This window comes from Arachis duranensis, chromosome 8 (genome assembly GCF_000817695.3).
Source record: "Arachis duranensis cultivar V14167 chromosome 8, aradu.V14167.gnm2.J7QH, whole genome shotgun sequence".
NCBI lineage: Eukaryota > Viridiplantae > Streptophyta > Magnoliopsida > Fabales > Fabaceae > Arachis > Arachis duranensis.
In genome coordinates this window covers 30,438,668-30,457,916 of record NC_029779.3, presented here as the reverse complement: position 1 = coordinate 30,457,916, position 19,249 = coordinate 30,438,668, and the positions used below count along the sequence as shown (strand labels likewise).

The 19,249-nt window shown below is 31.1% G+C and overlaps 2 protein-coding genes across 2 annotated transcripts; one reads left to right on the top strand and one right to left on the bottom strand.

Moving 5' to 3' along the window:
- Positions 1–4,567: 4,567 nt before the first annotated feature.
- On the top strand, positions 4,568–4,960 carry LOC127741248 (B-box domain protein 30-like). Its single transcript, XM_052253335.1, has one exon. It carries the CDS (start codon positions 4,568–4,570, stop codon positions 4,958–4,960), a length of 393 nt encoding a protein of 130 aa, XP_052109295.1.
- A 214-nt stretch (positions 4,961–5,174) lies between these two features.
- Positions 5,175–8,093, bottom strand: LOC127741089 (putative zinc finger protein CONSTANS-LIKE 11). Its single transcript, XM_052252588.1, has 2 exons — positions 7,533–8,093; positions 5,175–7,444 (listed from the first exon to the last, which is right to left on the bottom strand). The coding sequence occupies exons 1-2, from the start codon at positions 8,091–8,093 to the stop codon at positions 7,226–7,228; spliced, it is 780 nt and encodes a 259-aa protein (XP_052108548.1). The 3' UTR covers positions 5,175–7,225.
- Between the last annotated feature and the right edge of the window lie 11,156 nt (positions 8,094–19,249).

Sequence of the window (19,249 nt, the reverse complement as noted above, 5' to 3'; positions counted from 1 at the left end):
AACGTTGATTGCAACGCTGTGTGGGTCTTGTGGAGAGTTTGGAATGCTGAAATATTTGAAGGAGAAAGAACCACAATTCAAGTGATTTTTGTTACCGCATCGAAACTCCAAGATTTGTTGCTAACACTTCCAACCTTGATTCATCTTTGTTCCGTCGACTGTTGCTGGTAGTGGATGAATGGCCTTTTTCTAGTAGCGACGAGCATGGGAGGGACGCCGAGCAGAGGAGATGCCGCAATAGGGACCTTACGGTGGATCCAGCGGGAGCTCAAGAAGTTAGGGCTACTGGCTTAGGACGGGATGAGTGTGGGACAAAATAATAAGAGGGTTTTTGGAAATTTTCAAAATATGATGGTATCTTTGATTAGTTTTTTTTTAAATATGAGAATATTCATTTTTTTAACAGAATATTCTGTTATTTTAAACGTTTTTGTCACAGTAGGGACTAAATTGAAAAAAATTATATGGTATAGGAACTCAATTGAAAAGAAAAAAAGTATAGGAATTTAATTGAAAATTTGGTAAAACTATAGAGACCTGCAGAATAATTAAACCTTAAAAAAATGATTATTTGACTAAGATGTTGAATTAATATGCAATAATCACGTAATCAATTTATATTCTAATAAAAGACTAATTTTTTTTCCTTTTAATAGTAGTTGTCCAAATATAATATTAAAATTTAATAACAATATTTTTTTAATTATTACTAAATAGAGATAATAATTAAAATAATTTTCACGATTTTTATCTTTATTATGACCAAGTTAGCCCCTTAACAGTTAAGAGAACACTAAATTTTAATAATTTTTATTATTATTATCTCTATTTAGTAATTATTAAGTAAGAGATCAACATGATTATTATCTCTATTCATAATTTATTTTTATTTTATTGTTTCTAAGTTACAACTCTTGTAGTTTATTGAAAAATCTTATTATAAGTTCATTGCATTGTTAGGTTAAATTTATGATATACAGATATTGACACGGATATAGAACACGGTACGATACAGAACATACACGTGAATTTAAAATTTTTATAATTAATATTAAAATATAAATTAAATTTTTTATATCTTTTTTAATTATATAAAATATTTAAAATATTTTTTATTTTAATAATTAATAATATATACTATTTCTAAACTCATTTTAAAAATATATGTTTAGAATAAGGTTGGACACGCGCTGATACGTGTCTAGCAATTAAGTGTGTCCGAAAAAGAATTTTTTTTTATTAAAACATGATTTGGACACAAATGTATCAGACAAGTATTAATAGATGTCGTGTCTAAAATTTGTCCAACAGATATAATAAATCAGAAAAGTATCCGTATTCCATAAGATTGAACACTAAAATCCATGGATCGAAAAATATTGAAAATTTATAATATTTAATGATCCCGTGTCAAAATATAAAAAATAAAAAGAGTTTCCCATTTAGAAAAAAAACAAGTAAACTCATCCTTAGTCTTAGTCGACATTTTCTAAACTAAGTAACTAACTTGCTTAATATAGAATCCATCTTATAGTACAAAATTAAGAAAATCTAACGTGAGTATAAATAATAGAGGAATGAAATTTTATAACCTTAATATCTTTGATTTCCTAGTATAGAAATATGATGAAATCACTCCAACACTTAAAGTGTCAATGCTTGCATAAGATTAGCTTTATGAGTTTGCTCCACGTGATTTGCTCCCATCCATTATTATTATTATTATTTGGAATCCAATCATGATTCTAATTAATATTTTCGTTAGTAATTTATGTTATTATCTTCACTATTACTCTAATGCGTTTCTCTATGCATGACCACGTATTATTGCTACTTTGCGAGTGACGTGATTCTAAAGAAATTAATGTCTCCTTTGATTTGATTTGCTTTTGTTATTTGTGACGAATAACCATCATCACTAATATATACAAGGTTCCCCTTAAACCAAATGTAACTCAACTAGAAAAAAAAAGGCAAAAACAGGTGAATAGAAAATAAATACAATAATTATTATTATTCGAACATATTCTTGCTATTAGTTGGAAATTTAATAGGAGGAATATCCCCATACAATGAAAGAAACACCCAAAATTCATACCATCATACATTTTATTTCTCTGTGTCGCAAATCAATATAAATTAAATTAACTTATATGACTAATTTTCATCCACTCTAATTTTTATGACTTTATATATTGCCAAAGATAATACAAGACAAAGCAATTTTGATAAACTCTTTTGTTCAACTTCTTATATATACTTATTTATTTGATATCCATATAATTAGATTTTACTGGAATTTTTATTGAAACTTCTCCTAATAATAAGATGATTCTTTGAATTAGGTTCGATTCATCTCATCTTCCAACTTCAATACATTGAATAATACTATATTTTCCAAAGGTATACGCAATATAAGAGAATCACGTACGAGATCATTATTCTTCCAAGATTAGACGACTTAATGCATTATTTAATTTGAAACTTCAAAGCTAGGAAGTTTGGTATATAGAATTATATATATGGGTTGCACCATATACATCTCTCTTTCTCTCTTCTATATATTAAAGAAAAACGAAAGAGTTTAGTTAAATTTGATATTGCATATACTAAAATAATCTTTACAATATAATAGTAAAATGAAGCCAAGTTTGCATCTTTATATTTACCAAAATATATTCTCATCTTTATTATAACTCATTATATTATCCTTCTTTCTGTGTGTACGCAGTAACATATTTTTATTAATAATATCAATAATCTCATCATTAGCAACTAAGCTAAGCGCGCGCACACACACACACACATATATATATACACTCTTTGTATTTGCTAGATGCATTATTCCAACTATATAAATAATAAATTATCATTTTGGTATTTTAAAAAAAAATAATTTTCAACATAATTTTCCTCCAAATATTAGAATAATATTCTAACTTTTATTTTTATTAACAATTTATTACCCGTCTAACAAATTGTACTAAAATGATGCATTTCTTTAGACTAAGTAAATTCTAAATTTATTCTATACTTTTCCATATATATATCAAAAGAAGTTTCATTCAAATTAAAACAACATACATTTAATTTCCTTACCTTTTTCAGAGTGGCGTGAAATATTTGCAATGTGGATTCTGCTTTAACATTTTCGGTGGCCATTTAGTACGTTCCATTATACATATGTTTATGTCATCTGTTTTTTTATGCTTCAATCATCAATTGCACTAATTCACAAGTTTTCAATTACCTCATAATAATGAAAATCTTTCCCATTACCTCAACTGTGCCAAATCATAAACAATTTTCCCTTCATTTAATTTTCTCAGTCCAATAATTTAAACATGATTGCTTCCCATCCAATCTGATAGCCTCTTTTGTGGTTGTCTGTTGTGCCAATTCAACGGTTACAATTCATAACAAAATTCCTCCTCCATCATCACCAAACTCGATCAATTTATTAATAATACTTACTCATAGAAAAAAAATATCATATAATATGCTAATAATTTTAATTTATTCAAACATTCAATTATGTCTTGTTAGTTAACCCAATGATTATACATATGGTACATCATATCCATAAAGTGCATGCATTATGCATCATTTTAGGCGATCCAAATCCGAAATGAATTGGTTTGCACTCTCCCACGTCCATTAGCTTCCTGTTTCTTTGGAATCATCACTAACACTTATTAGTATTTATAAAATGTTTTCAATTGATATAATTTAAGAATTATTTGACAAATTAAAACTCTTAATTAAATTTGTTATTATTGATATGGCAGATAATGGGGTGATGCACCTGAAGTTTGAACCATACATGTGGAGTCATAATAATGTATCATCCTCAAGAACATTTTTGTGGACAAGGACATGTTCTCCTCCAATGCCTCACAAAAAGACACTTCATAGGATTTTTTTATTGAGAAAGAAAAAACAATGGCACAAAACTACACAAAAAAGAAGTTCTGAAATCTCAAACAATGCCAAGTAGCACACAATCAATCAATCAAAATAATAATAATGTTTTTCCAATTCAAGTGGCATTACGTGGTGCAATTGAATCAAATGGAACCCCTTTGATGGGTCACTAGTTTTTAAAAGGTGCTTTCTACACCATACAATAAACCTTTCTACTTTAGGAACCTCATTTTATTTTTCAATCCTAACCACTCAACAAACACAAATTATGGCTCATAACAACCCTTGAAGCATCTTATAAGAACTTTAAAGCTTAATCATGTGTTCATCAATTTTCCTACTTTGTCAAAACTATATAGGATTCACATATTTTCTCCCTTATATCTTAAATGACCAAATTGACCCTCTTGGCTTCATAGGAATAAGACAAATGTGGGGCAATTTTTTTTTGTTATATTAAAAAAAAGGTGATTACGTGAGGCAGTGGCATCCTTGTCCTTGTCCTAAAGAATATGTCCAAAGAACATGTATGTGATTCAAACTGAATATAAAGGCTTGTTCTCAATATATTCCAATATACACAAATTTATTAAAAAAAATCATATTACAAAGGTTATTATAGTTACCATATAGTTTTCTCAACATGTGCAAAGGTCCACAAGGAAAAGGGCATGCCTCAACAAGAGGAATAGCTTCTTCTTCTTCTACATGTTGTTGTGAGTTATGTGGATTAAGGGCTTCATTGTATTGCCATGCTGATGATGCATATCTATGTAGAAAATGTGACAGCTGGGTTCATGAAGCAAATTTCTTGGCCCTTAGACACATTAGATGCTTTCTCTGCAACACATGCAGCAATCTCACAAGAAGATGTGTTATTGGTGCTTCATCAGAGGTTATTCTTCCTGTTAATGTAAGTTGGGCCAATGGAAATCTTCCTAACAACAGCACCAACACAACAACAACATGTTCAAGAATAATGCATGATAACAATGATGATGGTGATGATGATATTGCTCTTTCCTTGTCTCTTTGATTTAATTCTCCATCTTTTTCTTTTCTATTTTAGAGATGATTTTCTGTGTTGGGGATGATTTAATTTGTATCCTCAGGTTCTTAGATAGAGAGAGTTTAGTGGACAGCATATAATATAAATTAATCATAATGTATCAGGTATATTTATAGGTTGGTGTATTAGTTGAATATATATCATGATGACACAGAATAAGAAAGGTGTTAATGATGTGAAATGTTAATTTAGATCTCTTTAACTTCTTGTAGATTTCAATATACCAAATCAATGTGAACTGGTTTTTATGATATGGATTCTTGCTTCAGTTGCTTGTATCATGAATTATATGTTCAAAAAAACTACCAAGTTTAATTTCTATACAGAGTTACATGAATGATCAAGTCATAATTATATATTAGTTAAACAATTAAAGATTCATCAGCAACCAATTATTAGAAGGCAACATGAAAACATCACTTTCTTTCCTAGCTGATCAGATTCTTCCAATGATTCTTCCTTTGATTCATTGCATCAGAGTCTTAGGATGAGAACTAAAATTGGCATGAGAACTAAAATACTATTCAAAATAGCATGGGATGTTCATTTTTTTAAACATTTTTTTTCCAATCTTTAAATTCAACACTATCCTGATGATATTATCTGAATGTTCTCTTTTTTTAAGGAGTTAATCTTAATCAAGATGAATTTATGCTATAAAATTGTTATGGCTTTTTAACTTAATGTCTAACAACTTAGAAGCTTATGATATGATGAGTCATTTTTCCTAATTTATGGTTGAGGTCCAAAACAGATTTATGCAGTGCTGGTACTAAAACCTGTATTTGTCAAAACAAGCAAATAATCATTAATATCTCCAATTTCATTGGAAAAAAGAAGTGACAAAAACAAAACTCTTTGATGGCATTCAAACAATGTTTGAATCATTGTTGAAAGAATAATTACCAATCCTTAAGAAAATATGAAGAAGTACAAAGCATGATGATGATTATTGAGGCAACAGAGAGGATTTCAAAGTTGCTGCTGCTGAAACTGGCTTCCAAAAAATGTTTCAATCTACAGTTGACAATGTTTAGTGTCTGATCAAAACAGAATCAAGATTTTCCAAAATCTGGTGCTTACTTTCCAAGGAAGAACATATAGGCCTGCTAATACTAGATGAAAATACAAATGTCAAAAGAGAAGACAGAAGATTATTTTTGAAAAACATTTACCTTCAAATGAATATTTAAAGAAGGGAAAACATATGCTATCTTCAACTCTAATGCTTATGCAACAAAAGAGGCTTCCTTATTTATTTGAAAACAAAAAGAAGAAAAGATTGTTTGATATATAGAGGTACTTATCTTACCTTCTTTGCTTGTTTGTGATGCAATTCGAATCTGTTCACTTCAAACCTCATGCTCCTCTATGTTCCATGCCTGTACCTCTTAACATTTATTACATATAAAAGAAAATGGAATATCATGGTATGTATGCAACTCCTTTTTTTCCAAATTTCCAAGTGCACACTTGCCTTTGATTGCGAAACCTGTTAAAAAGTTCTAACAGGATTTGAACAATTATCTTGTTGCATTAAATAATTTGTTCCATTGAGAACTCAGAACGAAAACAATCTATGCACAATGTTTATGGACTACTTTGCAAAACAGAACCACATCTTGCATGAAAAAATAGTGATTGCACATTGGATGCTTATTCAGGTTTATTCTGCAGCAGAGGGTCATAATCATATTCTTCTTCCTGTCTTAACAAATCTACCTTTCACTCGTTTTCTTGCCTCGGCCCTCGCTTTCTTAGATGCATATCTTATTTGTTTGCCAAACCTACACAGATGAGATCAGCAAATTGCATAGTTAAGAGAATAATAATCAATTAATCATCACATTTTAACCATTATGTATCAGTGTAAAGAGTTAAAGGTACACACATTTGGGTTTTCTTTTTCTCATTGTATCTCATTTTAGCTTTGGCCCTTCTCTCTGGGCATTGTATCTCATTGGACAACTCACAAGCTAGATCAGTAGCACTACTGTCTCCAGCAATGTTGGATAATTCCATCGATATGCTGGAATGAACTTGATCCTGAGGGAATCCAAGTTTCATGTCTCTGTTGTAAATAGGACTCACAAGAGCACAATTCACATTACTGTGGAAGGTCGGCATCATGCTCGGAGATTGAAAGGTTACAAAATCTTGTTGGACTGATGATGATGCCTAAAATTAAACAATCTCATTTGTGACAATTAAGTTTGCATATCAATGAGGAGTTTAAGAAACAATAGTTGAATGGACTAGTGAGATTACCTCAATGGAATCCGCAGAAGGACATTTAGATTCTGTCACTGATATGTTATTATCCATTAATACACAGTCTAATTCATCAGCATTTTCAAAGTTTAACTGAATAACACCATCCACAGTTAGACCTTCACATAAACCATTTCCTTCATCGATTCCAAGATAGTTGAAATTAGAACATCCCTGCAGCTATTAAGTTCCATAAGTATTGTTAGTGGTACTAATCAAAGCATGCAAAGAAGATTACAAATTCTCAATCAAAATTAATGATATCTACCTTTGGCTGGTTTGATTCTAGAGGGGGAAAAAGTGCTTGATCTTTGTAGAATTGCATGGTATCTTGATTTGATGGAATCATGGGAGACAGATCCGTCCAAGGCTCGAATTTGAAGCACGGTTGTATCTCATTCAACTTGTCACTCACCAAATCAAATAAACCATCATCATTATCAGGTTTTTCCACACACAGTGTACTAATTGGTTGCAAACCACCACCACATGAGGAGTTAGCATCAAACACAAAGGACCAAAGCCTAGACAAGTCCTCAAAAGAGGGACAACCGGTATAGAACTTCAACAGCAGGCGGCCGTGTCCCCTCAATAAGCACTCATTCTGCTTCCATTCGCAGGCTTCACACACACACATGTTATGATCTACACAACAAACAACAGCTGCATGGCAATAGCAGAGATCACAGAGAAGAGAGCGCGCGTGCCGGCTTGACAGGGGATTGGAAGAGTGCACAGATGCATCACAGTTAAGGCATAGGCGCGCAGAATCTGACTTGCAATACACCACAGCTCTTACAACCCCACAAAATTCACATAGGGGTTCCATGATCATCCTATAACTATAATGTAACTCGTTCATTCATACTAGACTAAACTAAACTAAACTAAAACTAACAAAGCTTTATAATAGAGGCAATTCAGCTTTTGTTTAATCTAATCCTCCAACTTGAGAACCATGCAGCACCTAATCCTTTACCGTTTCAATGAAATCATCCAACGAGATTAAAGCATCATTTCAAAAATAACATAGCACCAATTTTTTTTTTCTTTTGTAAAACAAAATTAAGCCAAACCTGCGGAACAAAATTCAACATGCATCATCATCATCATCATCGTCAATATATCTCTTATACGAACATTTTGGTAACTAGCACGAGCAAAATGTGTTAAAAGATTGTAGTGTTGAGGGTGCTAGCTAGTATAGTAGTAAGCTTGGTTGAGTTTGGCATGAACATAGTAGTAACGGAAAAAAACAAAGGTTGTTATTTATTAACGGTTTTCATAGGTTTGCTATAATTGATGTGTCTCATGTGGCAAAACATGAGCTTCAAGAATTGTTGGCATCTCTGATTAGGATGAGTTTGAGGCTGAAAACTCATGCATCTTATTTTGGTGTAATTATAATAGCCGTTTTACTAGGATATTAAACAAAAAGGTGAAATTAAAGATTTAATATTGGCCAGAAGTTTGTGAAAAGAGGTGATATCAGATTTTTAAATTGGATTTAGGATACACTTGGGGTTATTACTTGGCAGTAACAGATTTTATTTTGTGTTTTGTGGGGATAGATTTTAATTTTGTTGTTCTTGAGCTTGATGATTATGTGTCACATTTTGTTGTTCAATATTTATTTGCTGAAAATAATTTGAAATTGTGAAATTATTTGGTATATATTTGTGGATTGTGGGTACTCAATGTATGATTATTTTATATGTTAAAAGTTATAAAACAGACCTATATATTATGTAATAGAAAAAGTATATGAGAGAAAACGTAGTTATGTCAACTCTAATTTCCAAAAGATACGTACGTAAACAATTGGTCATCATCATGTCATGCATATTATCATATGCATCTTGTTTTAATTTTGTCAAAATTGAGGGGTGGGTGTCAATTAGCATAGCCTTCCTTGGGAAATTCGTAGAGGTCCCTGAAAAGTGAAATATTGCCTCGATTCCTCTTGGTTTTTGCGGCAAAGTAATGTACAAAATTGTGCATGGCCTTTTTTGTAGGACGAATTATTCTCGTAATTCCTTGTTAGGCATTTTAATGCCATCATTCTTCCAAAGTTTGGGGTAAGATTTAAATTTGAGATTTTTATGTGAGATAAATAAATTATGTTATTTGAGATATATTTTTTTATTTTAATATATATATTTTTTAAATTAAAAATAAAATTCAAATTCAAAATTTTTATGTAAGAATGAAAAGAATATCCCATTTGAATTAGAATTAATTGACTATTTTAATGTGATCTTTAATTCTTTAGGTTATGTGTTATATATTCTTAAACAATCATCTTAAATGTATCTAAAAGATTAATCATTAATTAATTTGTTATTACATATAAAAATATATATTTGATATTAAAAAATATTATACTACTGTAAAAAAAAATTTATTATTCGTATGAGACAAATTAGCTTATGAGATCGCACCAAAGACAGGTTGAGAGAGTGAGCACTACGAGAAGTGAAGCCAGAGTGAGAATATGTTGAGAGAGTTATAAGCCTATCAAATTTATTTAACTACTCTTTTATTTTAACCCATGACAACAATAAAAAAATCAGTTCAACTAAGTATTCTTTAAAAGTTATACAATATTCAGCCTTTTATTACAATAATTTTAAAAAACAAAATAAATATATCTAAAAATTTTAAATAGATTTAGTGTCTTTTTAAAATTAAATGCATATTCAAAATACAAACTAAATAAAACTGAAATTTAAAATTAAAATTACAATTTTAAATATCTGTTTCAAATTTAATATATTTAATTATTAATATATTATAACCTGCACACCCCCCACGCCTCCTCAATTGATGGACTCCTCCCCGTCCCTGGTCTCTTCCCTCGCGCCACGCACAACCGCCCCCTTCTCCCGCGCCTCCCCTGTCTCCTCTCTCACATCGCAATCCTTCTGTCTCTGGTAATTCTGCTTACAAAATTCTAAAAAATTTTTGGTTGAATTCATTCGTGAGTCTTTTTTCGCTTAATAAAAATTTTTATTTTTTTAAATTTATGATTTTGGATGTGTTTCAAACATGTTTTGTATATAAGTCAATAATTTTAGATGTGTAATAAATGAAAAATAATCAATATTTACAAACATACATTTTAATAATTTTAAAAGCATTAATGTTCAAATAAGTAACGATAAAATTCAACAAATAATAAAAAAATGAGAAATATTAGATGAATTTTATCGAATAAGATATAAAAAAAATTAATTTTATATTTAATGTTTAAATTTAAATTTTTGATTTATGATTTTGGATGTGTTTTAGAAATATTTTTTGTATCACTTAATAATTTTAGATGTGTTACAATTGAAAACAAAATTGAATTTTTACAAACAAGCATTTTAATACTTTTAAAAGCATTAATATTAAAATAAGTAACGAAAAAATCTAACTATTAAAAAAAGAGAAATATTAGATGAGTTTTTCTCGAATAAGATATAAAAAATTAATTTTATTTTTAATGCTTAAATTTAAATTTTAGATTTATAATTTTGGATGTGTTTTAAAAATATTTTATGTATAATTTAATAATTTTATATGTGTTACAATTGAAAAAAATAATTTTTACGAACATACATTTTAATAATTTTAAAAGCGTTAATATTTAAATAAGCAATGAAAAAATTCAAAAAAAAATAAAAGAAAGAAAGAAAGAAAGAAAAAAGTAAAGAAGAAGAAAAGAATATTGATATATACACTGATCATTTATTGTTTAATTCAAATGTTGATATAATCTTATTAAAATTTTATTTGACAATAATGATGAATGAGTTTTGAGTTAGTATGTAAGTCACTCGAAATAGAAACAAAATAGCACGACTCATCTAATAATAGAAGAAAAAAAAGTACACGAGAGAGGGGAGGGGGACGTGCAAATAAATAAAAAACTAATAAAATAACTATTTTATGAAGTAGTTAGGAAGTTAGAGAAATTTTAGTATTTGAAATTTAAATTAATTTTAATTACCAACATGTTTAACTACAAATTAGGAATGTCTTTTAACTAAAATTTATTTAAATAATATTATTTAAATTTAAAGGCTGAATAAAGGCTGAATTTTAAAGGACACGTAGCATTTTCCTAAAACAATCTTGTGGTTTATAAATTTAGCCGAACAGAATATATAAATTCTATTCTAATTTTAGTTTTTATTATCTTATCTTACTTTTATGTTATTTTCTTATCATATCTTATCTTTATTTTTATCTTTGATAAGACAATATTTTATATATATTTAGTTTTATCTTCACAATTTAATGAATTAATAATTAATAAATTTTTTTCATTTTTTCTTTTATTTTCCTATTTTTCATAACAAAATGTTCTTTATTTTTGCGCACTCTTAGGATTTCTTTAGATTCACAATTTCATATTGATAATCGTGTATTACCAAATACCAATGGACCAATTTGATATGGGTGATTACTACATAGGCAAGGAAAATGAAAAAATCTACGTCAGTCATAATGAGGAGAACGGGACGAAGAGGAGGATGATGATTATACTTTTAAAAATTATTAACACTGTCATTATGTTTTTTTCGTTGAAAAGTCAAATTTAAAATTGGGCAATAAGATTATCATGCCTCCTTCAGCACTTCATAAACTTTTGTATGCTAGAGTGAAATAGCCTATGTTATTTGAAATGAGACATTTTTCTAATGAAAATTTTTTTCATTGTAGAGTCTTAACATTCACTGCTAAAGAGGAAAAAAATTTTGTATCGAATTGAATGATGAAAAAATATACAACTGGAAGATGGAGATTTTATGCTTCTGAAAAACACGACACTTAAAAAGGAACATACCTAAGCTACAGCCTCACACAAAGGATTTCATTGATTTTTCAAATATAAAAACAATGCTGGAGATTAATCTGAGGAGTTTTTCAATGTGTTACAACTGGTGACATAATAATGATTTCATACAATAACAAAAAATACTAACTAAGCCATCTCATACTATCAGTCTCATTGAAATAGACTGTGAAATTGATTTTGGACCAGCTCTTGATTATAAAGAAGTCAAGAAACAGTTGCCATCTACTTCGTTCGTTTGACAGGAAACAATAGTAAGAAGCAGATGACACTGACATTTTAACAAAGATTAGAGAGTTTATACCATTCTTTGGTTCTGCAAGGCGTTTAGATGATAAGTCATCCACACCATCAGATAAACAAGCTTCTTCTTCCTCTTGTATGGCAAAACACCAAGGTAACAAATGAATACAAAAGTTCTTATTCCAAGTCTTCGTCGAATAATATTTCATCTACAACTTTTGGGAATCTTTTTTTAGGTCAAGATCACATAAGGCCTCTCAAAAATTTACTAATCAAGAGTTATACCACAAGGTAAAAACAACCCAGAAACCACAAGAACTAAAATTCCAAGCTTTCAGAGGAAAAAAAGTATTCACTAAGAAGTTGATCCTCTTATTAGGCCTTTTTTCTTTGTTTTTTGAGTTTAATTTTAATTTTTGGTGTAACTAGTCCAATGGTTATTATTTTTATTTGTTAGTATACAAATTAAACGTCTTTCCTCATCTTAAATCATATCATTCTTTTTAATTAGTTGAGGACTCTAATATTATATAAATATTTTTATCATGTAAATAGAACAATTAAAACTTCCATAATCTTACCACGTAATATTCTTTTTATTTGGTCTTGGTGTACCATAGATATGGTGATAGGCAATTTTCTTTCACATTTATAACTTAAAAAATAAAATAACATTGTAATTCAAAAATAGTTGTATAAATTAAAATTTGTGAGATGAAGTTGAACATTTATAATAGACAAAAGAAAGATTATAATATTTAGAAATATACTTATTAGAAGAAAATATTTTTTAGAATAATAAAAATGGTTTACTAAAAAACTACTTATATTGTTATATTTTTTATTTTAAAAATAAAATAACAGCATAATACAAAAAAAATAATATATTGTATAAATTAAAGATTCTGAGATAAAGTTGAACCAGGTGAGAGGAACATCATAATATTTAGAGATATATACTTATCAGAAGAAATATTTTTTACAATAATATTAAAAAAATACAATATTAAAATTAAAAAAATTTTGTAAATAAATTTAAAAAATTTATAAAATAGTTACCAACAAAATTCAGCAAGATGATCATATTAAATTGCTTTTCAAATAAGGAGCATATTTTCCTAATTTAAGCAAAAAAATAAAATAAAATTCATATATAATAAAAGACATTTTAGAGACATAATTAATCTCATATTTTAAATAAAAAAATACTATGCACACGTAAAAAATTAATTTTTTATTTATATATAAATATATGTAATTTAATTTGTTTTTAATATGTATTATATATATATATATTCATAATTAATTTTAATGTATATCTAATATAATTGAAATAAAAAAATTAATACATGAACAAGATTATCACATATTTGATATTAGACAAGTACCTTGAGTCTTGGAGTAGCAAATATAAGTGTTTAACGGATAGTATTTAAAGACATGATTAATGTTGTATTTTAGAGGTTTCATGTCAATCTTATTAAACCTGTGAACTACTCAATCATGTATTTTGCGTGTTTATGTTATTCTATCCTTTTTCTTTTCTTTTCAAAAAACAAAATCCTAAAATAAAACATGAAACTTCAAAATAAAACTCATTTAATTTATATTATTCCTTTTAGTTTTTTAATCCAAATAAGTAAAAAAATCATTATATCCCCAAAACAATAAAAGCCACATTAAATATCAATAAAATACACATTTTCATGTTGGTGAGAGGGAAAATTAGGTGAAAAAAAGGCGAACCAGATCTTTTAATATGGGAAAAGCTCTGCATACAAGCCATTAGGGCTTGTATGCCTTACAAGTTCATTAAACAATAAAATCAAAATACGCGCTGCTCCACGTACGTTGATTACACGCGCTATATAACATCCCGCGTATATCTAACTACCAAATTTAAAATATTTGTTTCCTTTTTCGTTTTCGATTTTTTGAGATTTGGTTGTTCTTCTTCTCGCGCGTCTTCCCTCCTTCTTCTCCATCGTTCTTTTCCTCTCCTTTTCTCACTGGTATGTTCTTCGTTTATGTTACCTTTTTCTCTCTCTGCAACTCGAGCTTCGTTTTCTATTTTGATTTGTTGTTTTCTGAAATCAAAGTTTGAACTCGTTTTGAAGATAATGGATCATTCAACCTTAGATTGTCAGCTGAATCCAGGCGAAGTGGATTATGAATTTGAATCTAACGAAGTTCCTGAGGTTTGATTTACATAGGATTAGTATGAATTTTCTTTCAGTAATTTGTATAGCATTGTGTAGTTGAAAATTTGCTAAACATTGACTGTGAAAGTAACACGTTAACATGAATCTATCGATTCAATGTATTAGTTGTGATTAATTACTTGGAATTTATAGCAGACGCTCGGGTGTAGATCAATTCTTCTTTGGGTGTATTTTAGCTAGAAGTGTGGGTGTATCTACACTTTACTGGTTTTTTGTTATTTTTATTTGAGTTGTTGTTGTTCAGGTGTATTATATCAGACATGATTGGGTGTGTTTTTAGTTTTTGTCATGGTGTATTCTGCAACCTGTGTATTTACAGTTTATGGCTTTTATTGTCATTTTAGTTGAGTTGTTGCGGTTCGGGTGTATCATATTAGACATGATTGGGTGTATTTGAATCATATCTATGGGTGTATTCACAGTTCTAACATGGTGTATTGTGCAGCCTCTCTCGGTTGTTGATGACGAGCTTGTTCCGAAGGTCGGAATGACCTTTACCACCCTTGAAGATGCTGGAAAATTTTACAGGAACTACGCGAAGGCTGCAGGTTTCTCTACAAGAGTTCGGTGCACAAATAGGAAGGGAAACAAGATTAAGAATCAACTGATTACATATAGCAGAGAGAGAAAATGGAAATCTAAAATATCTCCGACCGAGAAGACCAATCCGACAGCCGGTTTAAACTATCCTGCAAGAATTTATATACACACATTGAAGGATGTCGGTGCTTGGATCATTTCAAAGGTTGTGCTGGATCATTCACACCCCTGCTGTCCAAACAAAGCAGAGATGCTCAAACAGCACAGGAAACTAAGCATGTCCATTCGTCGTACGATAGAGAATAACGACGAGGCCGGTATCAGACCAAGCAAAACCTACCAATCATTTGTTGCGGCTGCCGGGGGTCACCGCGAGTTAAATTTTATCGAAAAGGACGTGAGGAATTACATTACCAGGGAAGTGCGAATGTTTCCGAACAAGAAGATGCAAAGGAATTCGGGAAATATTTCTTAAGAATGAAAGAGAAGAATCCAAATTTCTTTTTTGAGCTCGAACTCGAGGAGGATCAATCGATTAAGCTGGCTTTTTGGGCCGATGCAAGAAGCAGAGCCGCCTTTGAGTATTTCGGAGACTTCATTTCATTCGACACCACCTACAATACAAACAGGTAACAAACTGTCCCTGTTTATGATGCTAAATTAATTTATTTTTACGAATCTGCAGCAGAGGTGTATATTGGCTGTTTCATTGGGTGTATTCTAAGCATTTGTTGGGGTGTACCTAATGATTTTGCATTCTGGACCATGGTAATTTGTTTCAGGTATAATTTGGTCTGTGGTTCTTTTGTCGGGGTGAATCACCACGGTCAGTCAACACTTCTCGGATGCTCTTTGATGAAGAACGAAGAAATTGAATCATTCATATGGTTATTTTAATGCTGGCTTCGTTGCATGGGAGGAAACGCTCCGAAAGGGTTTCTCACCGATCAGTGCGCATCAATGAAAAGGGCTTTAGAGGCCTGTATGCCAACAACAGTTCACCGCTGGTGTATTTGGCACATCATGAAGAAGATTTCAAGCAAATTAAACGGGTACAAGGGACATGCCGATATCGAACAAGAAATGAGCCATGTTGTTTGGAACTCTCATAGCAAAGACTCATTCGATAGGAATTGGAACGATTTTCTGCTGAATTTTGGTCTTGCGGACAACAAGTGGCTTTCAGGTAATGTGTTTTTAAAAGATGCAGCAGAGGTGTAAATTGTATGTTCTCTCGGGTGTATTTACAGTCTGTGTTTGGGTGTATTATGCAGATCTGTACGAAGACCGTCACATATGGGTTCCTATTTATCTGGATCACCACTTCTGGGCAGGGATGAGAAGCACACAAAGGAGCGAGAGCATGCATTCATTTTTTAACAAGTACATCACCCAGAACAGCTTGCTTATTCAGTTCGTCAAACAATACGATAATTGCCTCGGAAGCAGGGAGCAAGCAGACAGAGAATCAGATGCTGCAGATTTTCATACGGTCATACCGCGTGCAACCAAATCCTCCATTGAAGCTCAGTTTCAAGATGCGTACACTCATGCAAAGTTTAGGGAAGTCCAAGCGCAATTCAGAGGAAAGGCAAATTGCATCACCAGATTAAATAATTCTGCTCTAGGCTATTCAATATACGAAGTCGGAGAACAAGTTTCCAGCTCAATATTCAACAAGTTCGCGGTTACCTACGACTCAGTTGCAGCCGAGGTAAAATGTCAATGTTTATTATTCGAGTCAAGAGGGATACTGTGCCGTCACGCACTAAGCGTGTTAAGCTTCGAACAAGTAAGCCAAGTGTCCCCTAGATACATACTGGAACGATGGAGCAAGAAGGTAAAAAGGCGACACACACACATCAAGAGCAGCCACGACGAGCCACTAATGGAGCCAAGAAGCAAGAGGTTCGACCAATTGGTTTTTCGTTTGCAAAATATTTGTGAATTTGACTCCGAATCGAAGGAGCTGAATGCAATTCTGTACCATGCGTACGATAACGTCATGGCCGAGATGGAAGCATTAAAAGCCAAAAGGAAGGGGACATCTTCTTTATCCCACGAAGACGCCAACTTGGAATCCGTTAACGAGCTTCAAAGCCCGCCAAGGATTCGAACAAGAGGACGTCCAAAAAACAGGCTAGGTTCAAAACTGGAGAAACAGATTGCAAATGTCACAAAGAAGAAGAAGACGAAAGTTTTAAGCGATGTAAAAGTAATGTTCTTTAAATTTGTGGCGATTGAGTTTATTTTTCTCGTTAATAGTTTAGCTAATGTGTGAGTGTTATATTCAGATAAACCTGTTTGATGCTGCATCAGCGGCGCATTCAAAGTCCAGCCAATATCAAGGACACGTTATGAATTATCAGTTCAAGGTACCAGCATCAGGGGATAACTCTTTGGGTGTATAGTTTTATAGAATATGGGTGTAAAAGCACTGTTCTTTTGGGTGTATTTTTGTTAATTCACAATTTACATATAGACACATATATAGATACATATAGAACAAAAGCTGTAAAAATTCGCAGGTTATGGGTGTATATTTCATTTGATGTTTTTCTTCATATTTTAGTAAATGTAATTCATACATTTTGAATACAGCACAGACAGTTGGGTGTATATTTTATACAATCTTGGGTGTATTATTATACTTGCGTCGGGTGTAACAGTTTATAATTTGCGTTTATATATATGCCTTGATTTTTTGCTTCATATTTTACCACCTGTAATACAGCTTTTGAATACATCACAGACAGTTTACCAGCACAGATAGTTTAACTATGGGAAAAAATATACATGGAATAGAAGTTGTTGATAAATGGCAAATATTCACATCATTTGTTCAATTTACAAACTACCCAGCAGTTGGATTACCCAGTTTCTATATCAGCAGAATTAATCTGACAAAACGAACTCAATAATACAGAGGATGGTTTCGACAGCCTTATAGCACTATTCTCTCTAATTGCCCGATCTCTCTGTTTATTCATCTCACTGAATAGTATCCGGGAAGCATACTCCACTCTATAGTGGTCCACCTCCTCCTACAATTAAAAAGTATATTCTGTTTAAACAGCAATATTAATTCAGTAAAGTAATACAGAGTTATATAGTTCTAAAGACAGTTACCTGTGGCCAATTATCCCATTCATACTTCCCCTTTTTTGATGTTTTCCGGCTCAATTAACTCAAGCCACTTCATAACGTAGATATGCAGTCATAGCTGAAAACGAAGAAAATAAATTACAAATCTCATTAGGAAAGTTTAATGTTCAGAGTCACAAATTTATACCTTGTTTTTTGGCCTGATATTTTAACATATGATGCTTTAATTTTCTTCTCGTTCTCCCCTTTCTCCAGAGGTTCCCCGCCGGCATATGTTATCAATCTTGAAAATACATATCCCTTAAATACCAAAATAAATCAGTAATACACCTGAATGAATGGACAAGATACACCCAACTGAATGGACAATATACACCCAACACAACTAACGAAATATACCTATCTATTAAAGTAAAGAAGACAGAGGCAACTTACAGTGAATTTATTAATGTCCTTTCTCTCATCGCTTGGAGCTTTTTTGTGTAGCGGGTCAAGTATTTGACATTTCCGCTTTGTTGTATTTATCAGCCATAACCACCAATGCCCCGAGTGGCAAACAGGAGCAAAAATCTGAAAGATTGCTACACCCAATCTAACCTAAAAAATGCACCCAAATCAATGCAGAAAATACACCCAAAGTTTGTAGAAGTAACACTTACCACAATATTGGGGGGAGACAGTATATTTGTTCCTGAAACCTCTTTTCATTTTTCCGGTTGAGGATAAGGCAGATGGCAGATACAATCTAGAAATATATGCCGAAATCAAACTTACATTAATAAACATTGCAGTTGACTTTGGTGTAAAAACATTAATGTTATTCTAATATTACCTGAGATTCTATATCACTTTTTGCCTGGAGGGGTGCAAGGTGCATTCTCATCAAAATGTATTCTCCTTGGCCAATCAGAGTGCACATCTCCTCATACTCGTTAGTATTTCCATTTGCGTCTTCCTTCAGTCTCGTCCCCCAGATGTAGCACTTTTGTTTCATATCATCTGGAATTTGATTTATTCCCCCAGGAGTTTCAT

Coding starts and splice junctions, on each gene's coding strand:
- LOC127741248 (XM_052253335.1), top strand. CDS start 4,568: ATGTGCAAAGGTCCACAAGGAAAAGGGCATGCCTCAACAAGAGGAATA.
- LOC127741089 (XM_052252588.1), bottom strand. CDS start 8,093: ATGGAACCCCTATGTGAATTTTGTGGGGTTGTAAGAGCTGTGGTGTAT. Junction 7,445..7,532: donor TAGAATCAAACCAGCCAAAG/GTAGATATCATT, acceptor GGAACTTAATAG/CTGCAGGGATGTTCTAATTT.